This window comes from Monodon monoceros, unplaced genomic scaffold (assembly GCF_005190385.1).
Source record: "Monodon monoceros isolate NGI ecotype Baffin Bay Population unplaced genomic scaffold, NGI_Narwhal_1 Super_Scaffold_13, whole genome shotgun sequence".
Classification (NCBI taxonomy): Eukaryota; Metazoa; Chordata; class Mammalia; order Artiodactyla; family Monodontidae; genus Monodon; species Monodon monoceros.
Genome location: NW_021703769.1, coordinates 85,758,555 through 85,765,600, shown reverse-complemented (window position 1 = coordinate 85,765,600; position 7,046 = coordinate 85,758,555). Strand labels below are relative to the sequence as shown.

Genomic DNA, 7,046 nt, shown 5'->3' with positions numbered 1-7,046 from the left:
GTCCCTGGGGAGAGGTGCCTGGGGGAGCCAGGGTCACAGAGACAGAAAGCAGGGGGTGGGGGCCAGGGCCTGGGGGAGGGGAGGGGGGTTGATGTGTAACGGGGGCAGAGCCTCAGTTTGGGACGACGAGAAAGTTCTGGAGACGATGGTGGGGATGGTTACACGACAGCGTGAATGTGCCTGATGCCCCTGAACCGGACACTGAAAAATGGTGAAGAGGGTAAGTTTTATGTTATGGCTATTTTATCACAACAGAAACAAAACAAAAGGAATAAAATCTTCTATGAAAGATTTCAGACCAAAACGTGGAGTCAGGAAGATGTACGTCATTGCACATTTAATGGCACATGCAGCATCCAGAACGTCACAATAAACAGGGCAGCGCTTACACAGCACGGAAACGCCCACCGGCAGCGGCAGGGCAGGGCTTACACACCTCAGAAACACCCACCGGCAGCGGCAGGGTCACCCCGACTAGGCAGCCTCCCCGGGCTGCACGGGCAGCAGCAACGGGGTAACTGCACTATTTCGTTTGTCCTTCAGGTCACCAGGAGGCCCATGAGGCACGGGCCCCAGGCCCCTCCAGCTCACGTGAGAGTCGGCCTGACGACACTTCCGAGGGGGAATCGATTGACTGATGACTTAGGTGTGTGGGCCCAGGGCTGGTCTGACTCACATTCTTCCTACATGGGGAGGGGAGAGGCTCGGATAACGGGCTTTCCCACCAGGGCGAGACTCCTGGTTAACGGGAGGCTTGTCTGCTGGAGAATGACTCACAGGGGACTCTGTTCCTGACAACTTCATCCAGAAAGTGTTTTAGAAAATCCCTCCACTTCCTCCCAAGTCTCCAAGAAGCTGCTTTGCGAAGACGTGGAAGGCAGTGGGGCCTCCCCTGGCCCCGAGAGCAGCGCTCACCGCACCTCGGAAAGCCCCAGGCTCACATGGCGTGCCCTTCCTCTCCTGGGCGTCTCAGCCCAGTGAGGATGACCCCTGCCTCTGACGGTCAGGCAAACTGGTCGGTGCACCCAGCTTTCCAGGAGAGGGGAGGGTCACGCCCACTCCCCTAAACATGCCGTGGGCTCCTGGGGGCCACCCCCCTCTGAGGCTGGAGCTAGCTTAAGCCGCCAGAGCCTCCCCACCCCTGGCATCTTGGGAGGACTGTCTGTGGGGCAGTGGGGGTGGGCATTTGAGGGAGGGGCTGGACCCTCTCTCTCTTCAGCCTCAGCTTCTCACTCCAAGCCCAAGAGTGCCTGTGGGGACCCCCTGGGATGTCATCGCCCCACACCCTGGCCACAGACCGGGTGGCCTCACATCACAGGGGTCGGCCGCCGGGAGCTGCCCAGCCTGATAGGAGAGGAGAGCCTCCCAGAGCTGGCCCCCCACCCCAGAAGACGTGGGGAGGAAGGCGGGTCCCTTAAGAGGAGCCAGTGGGGGACGGGGAAGGGAGACGGGGAGGGGGCCGCCACCTCTGGAGGTGACCCCTTTACTCCCAGGTGAGCCCGAGGGAGGGGCGGTGCCCAGCTGCCAGCGTCAACTGGACGTGCGTGCGCACAGCAGCAGGAGCGGCGGCTCAGACGGTGAGGGAGATGAAGCTGTTGTAGCGCTGGATGTTCCTCTTGAGGATCTCGGAGCAGGGGCCCAGCACGCGCTCGAAGCGGGGCCGGTCCAGCTTCACGCACTTGAGGGGCCCCCGGGCCACCACGGTGGCCGCCCGGGGCCGGTTCAGCAGCAGCGCGATCTCCCCTGGGGGCGAGAGAGAGCGTCAGGGCTGCGGATTTAGGGGAAAAGCGAAACCTCAGGACGCGAGGCCGCACCTGAGTGAACGTCTGCGCGAGCGCGGCCCACAAAGCGCTGGGATATACTTACACCATCGCCTGGAACTCAGATGGCGCCGGGCCTGGTCCTGACCCACGTGCTGCCCTCCCGGGACAGCCGGCACCCAGGACAGGCCGCCAGGGTGCCCAGGCCTCGGCCAGGTCCTCCCACGGTCCCTGCGGACCTCGCCCTCCTGGGGCCCCGTGCAACGGCCGCCACCCCGGGAGGGAGCGGACCCCACAACTCACCGAAGTAGTCGGAGGGCCCGAGGCGCCCCACCTCCACATACTCCTCACCGGGGGACCGGCGCTGGAGGACGGAGGCTGTGCCCTGCAAATGCCAAGCGGACACGTGAGGGTCGGCCGGCTGGGGTGGGGCGGGCAAAGGCGGGGGTGCCCAAGGCCACCCCCGAGGGGCACCGCCCGCATCCCCGTCCCACTGGCTCCACGCCCCCCACCTAAAAGTGAGGCGTGGGGTCTGGGAGCTGCAGCCATGCTCTGGCCCAGGGCACCTCCCGGGCACCACCATCCTCGCCGGCCTGGCTCCTGCCCCAAGCTGTCTGCCCGCGGGCGGGGCACGGGCAGAATCTGGAGGTGCCTCCGAGGGCAGCGCTGCTCCGAGCTGACCTTGGCTTAAGTTTCAAGGACGGGAGGCGCGTGGCCTCATGGTCACGCCGCCCCGCTAAGCGATGCGGCCCCCTGGCCTCCAGGCGGGGTGTCCGCGACACTGGGGCTCAATGATTAACGCCAGCCTAGGCAGCTTGGCGAGGCTGCGTTCCACACCAGAGACTCGGCCTTCGGGGGCCGCAGCCTCGGCAGCAACGAGCTGGCACCGGTGGCTTCCGCGCGCAGAGCCCCCTGGCCTGCCGTCTGGGGGCACCCTGGGGCTGGAGCCTCGTCGGAACCCGGCATCTTCCCCACACGCCCAAGGAGTAGCAGCAAGGCCTTATGAATCACCCCGCCAGCCCCACTGGCCTCACCGGCCGCTGCCGATGCCCTGGACGCACAGAGGAGCCTGGGCTGTCTCGCGGTGGGCTCGGCTCACCCTGGCTCACCCAGACCCGGCCTTGCAAGCGCTAGCCTGGCCGCGCCCGGGTTAACTGGTACCCCCTCCGCCCGGGCCGCAAGAGACTCGGTCAAAAGACCCCACCAGTGCCTGCCGCGACTGGGACCTCCGGACGCCCTGGGCGGACCCACGCCGGCCCCACTCCAGCCACAGGGCCACTCGGCTCTCAGGCGTCTGGGGTGCTTACGAAGCTGGCTGACAGAGGGAGCCGGACCTGGAAGCAGCAGGCCATCTCCACCCGGCCCGGGCACTCCAGGAGTGCTCCCTGGGCCGTGTGCCCACAGACCCCAGCCGAGGGACAGGGCCTGCGGGACACGTGGTCCCGTGCTGCCCCCACAGAGAGGAGTGGGGTCCTGCTCCCAACTGCCCCTGGAGTGGAGGGCAGTCAGGTCCAGGGATGACGGCACTGCGGCGCTTTTCTTGAGACGTTGCATTAACCTAACTATCGTTTACATGCAGCCTTTTCACTTATATAACTGACATGCCTTTCATTCCCATTTTAGACAATTTTCCATTTTACAACTGGATCATTTTCCTCTTCAGGACCCGGGACGGAGCTGAAGTTCCAGCTGATAGAGTTGCTCAGTGAGACTCCAGGCTTAAAGTGAGATGCTGCAAGCTCCAAACAACAGAAAACCCAACTCAAGGTGTCTAAAGGCTACTAAGGGTAACTGCTCTCCCGCAGAACCAGAAGACTGAGACAGGGCTTTCAGGGCTGGCTAATTCAGCGGCCCACAGACGTGTCTGGACCCAGGCTTGTCCTTGCCTCCTGCTCTGGTGGCCTCAGTCGAGTCCCTGTGCTGGCACCGTGGCTGCCACAGTTCCAGGGGTCACCCAACGCCTCCCCCATGCCATCAGCAGGGAAACCTTCTGGAAGCTCCCGGCAACCTCCCCTCACAGCTCACTGGCCAGAGCAGGTCACGTGCAAGCGATGCGACTGGCTGCCACTCCTCAGGCTCTGCCCTGCCCGCTTGGGACAGCGGTGAGGATTAGGGCTCAGTGGGCACAGGAGAGCGGGGATGGGCTCGGGTGGGCCACCGTTCTGTTTCTCACTTGTCCCCCGCCCCATGCAGACACCTCCCTGCCCTCTGCCTCCTCTGGAACCAACCGCATCCCCCGTGGTCACTGGAAGCATTTCTCTCCTGGTCACATGTGGACCGGCCCATCTTACGATCGACGGCAGGTTGACGAGATGAAATCTGTTTCCACTGGGATGCACGGAGCTTTCCCACTCGGGACCTTGACACAGAGGATGTACGCGCACCCGTTAAGACTGATGTAATAACAGACCCTCCAGGCTGGACGGCACGAAGATGAAAGGTCCTCAGGGGGAGCCCCGAATAAGTAGGACCAACAGGGAACAGGCGGCCACTCCGCTCGGTCCTCACACGTCCCAGGGCTGCAGGAGCACGTGGCCACGGGACCATGTTGTTCCCAACAGGGTGTGCACTGCACCACACTCTCTTCCCGCTGCTGACAGCCCAGCCTCCACGGGGTGAGGTCTGGCAAGGGGCAGTGGGGCCACGAGAGGAAGGGCCACAAGGGACAGAGCCACGCCCCCCAGGGGTGCCTGTGATGACCGTGGGGTCACCACTTCACAAGACAGACACTTCCTCATTCTCCACCGCAGTGGTTCGGGGGCTCTTTGCTGCAGCAGCTGAAGCTGACAGGCCACCACCCCCAAGCCCTGACGCAACGGCAGGACGTTCCTGTCCTGGGAAGGCACAGCCGCCAAGCCCGAGGGCGGGGAGCGAGGGAAACGGGCAGACGGACTCGATGGGGTGGGACCTCCAACCAGCAGGGCCCGGCGTTCCCACGACACGGGCCACAGGCGTGACCAGCACACGCCCGGGTCTTCCCATCCCAGCGAAATCACCGCAGCCCTGGAATAGCCATCCTGTCTAAGCTCGTTTCCCAGACGGGCATGAAGGCAGCATAGACATCCTCAGGGAGTTGAGAGCCGGAATTCTGGGGGCTGGAGAAACACACTTGCCAAAACTCTAGATCATATTCCCCAAATTTCTCATTGATTCTAACCCAACTCTAAAAATAAATCAGGTCACATAGGAATCAGCCAGGGAGGATGCACAAGGAAAACGTCACTGCTGGAGTCTGGAGGAGAAGGGGTTACAAAAGGCCCATTCTCCTTTCAACGCTTTTCATTTTTTAAATTTTTCTACAAAGTCGAAACCCACATCAACTCTTTGGTTTCGACAACGGGCACGCGTGACCTTTATGAGACAGAAACCAGCCAAGGTCGAGGAGAACGCACTCGCTGAAGCAGGGCCTCAGGCTTCCCTCTCCCTGAAGCAGCCCCTCCAGCCCGGCATAGAGCCCCCCTGACCGGGTCGGGCGATGGCACAGCCGGGAGCTTGGCCTCGCCCTCCCCAGGGACATGGCCCACCTCCATCTCCTCCAGCCTTCGGGCCGTCACCCACTCCTCCTGCCTGTGAGCCAGACTCCGCTCGAGGGCGGGGAAGCCTACGCAGTGGAGAACGGCAGGCACGGGCGCCCCAGGATCCACACCCTGGTGGGGTCAGAGCAGACAGGTCAGGGCTGTGGGCCGCTGGCCCCGTGCCCACGGTGCGGCCCGGGGTGGGGCTGGGGGACGTCAGGGTCAGCGGCTCAGTAGGGACGGCACCTGGTGAGAGAGGAGCTCCCGCCAGGGACCCGCAGCCGCTCCGGGCAGAGACTGGAGCTCGTGCGCATCCGGCCCAGCAGGGGAGGGGACACACGAGCGTGTCAGTGTGAAGGCCAGCCGTGCAGTGAGCAGTCACTCTCAGATCCCACTGACACCAAGTTCAGGGAGAGCAAACCCTATTTTATTTGAATAAATATCTATCTTAAAAGAAACAGTATCACAGCCATAAGCAGGAACCAGCATCACCTCCCGTAAGCTAAAGGACAACTGAAAGAAGAACACAGGAGGCAGGTATGGGAAGGTGTGAAGACAGCAGCCTCCACCAGAGGTGCCCTCGACACCGCCTGAGCCCCGCGCTCTGGGCGGCTCCCCACGGTCCAAGCCCGGCTCCACGACGTGCTGGCCGCAGTCAGGGGAAGGCAAGGCACAGCCCGAGTCTCGGTTCCCTCATCTGCAGAAGAGATACGACGCCGGCCACCGCAGACTCGGGGGACCAGCGCGCGCAGGCCTGCAGCAGCACGGCCGTGGTGGGGCCAGAAGCTGCCCTCGGGCCACCCAGCTCCCGGCCAGCGGGCAGCGGTGGGTGAGGGAGTCGACACCCCCGCACGGGGATTCGTCCAAGACAGCGCATCTGTTGGACTTTCCACGGACAAATCAGGCGTCTTTATGGCAACGGTCTTTGCACGCTGCGTATCTCTCCTCCCCTGGTGCCAGGAATCCCGTCCGGGGTAAAGCAGGACCTCGGAATCCAGCAAATGAGTTCCACATCTGTCTGTCTGGGAACGCCTCATGCTGTGTGTGGATACCAGGGAAACCGGAGCTGGGAACGGCTGAGGATGGGAAACACAGGCCCTCAGGGTTCCTCCAGCCTCCTGAGGGGGGCCGAGGGGAGGGAGGAAGATGGTGCTTTTAGACTTTTTGGGGGGGTGCATCCCCAACTTTTAAAACTGTTTCTTACGTTAATTAAAAAAAAAAAATCAGGAAGGAGCCAAGTCAATGAGAAGGACTGTAGGAGGGACCCACACAAACGGTCACGGGGGCAGAGGAGGTGGCACCACCCTTTTCTGAAGATGCCTCTGTGTCACTGGTCTTATCCCAGCAAGTGACATTTTACAGGCATAATTTTTTAAAATTCATTTTAGGAAAGGCTCTCATCCCTGAACTCAGAAGCTCTGAGCTCCAGGCCTCGGCACCTAGAAGCAGACTTGGCAGCCTCACCGGAATCTTCACATACGGGATGCTCCTGGGGACACACGGCCGAGGAGGCCCGAGGCACACGACAGCGTGTCAACCTGGGGGCACCGCGTGTGGGCTCAGTGTGTCCGCCCACAGGGGATGTGGTCAGGTCATTGCAAAGCCCAGGAGTGCCCGCCTGGCCGGCACTGGGAGCCGTCCTCACCAGGGCAAGGGTGACTGAGGTGCACGGGCTGGGGCCTACAAAAGGGGGAGGCTGCAAGAGGATGGGTCCCCAGCCCCGGCCCCCAGAAGACAAGGTGACGAGGAAGGAGATGCGTCAGGGCCTGGG

At 62.6% G+C, this 7,046-nt stretch overlaps 1 protein-coding gene across 10 annotated transcripts in view; it reads right to left on the bottom strand.

The window, feature by feature from the left end:
• Positions 1–318: 318 nt before the first annotated feature.
• The window catches only part of PRKAR1B (protein kinase cAMP-dependent type I regulatory subunit beta), a 91,676-nt gene continuing 84,948 nt past the window's right edge, over positions 319–7,046 (bottom strand). For 8 of the 10 annotated variants that reach the window (XM_029220250.1, XM_029220252.1, XM_029220255.1 and 5 more), the window contains one exon: positions 5,447–6,351. In XM_029220250.1, the coding sequence (XP_029076083.1) occupies positions 5,764–6,351 (588 nt within the window). In that variant the 3' untranslated portion in view covers positions 5,447–5,763. Of the gene's footprint in view, positions 1,744–2,063; positions 2,146–5,446; positions 6,352–7,046 lie in introns of those variants that run through there. The other 2 variants (XM_029220254.1, XR_003793102.1) reach the window with 2 other exon arrangements.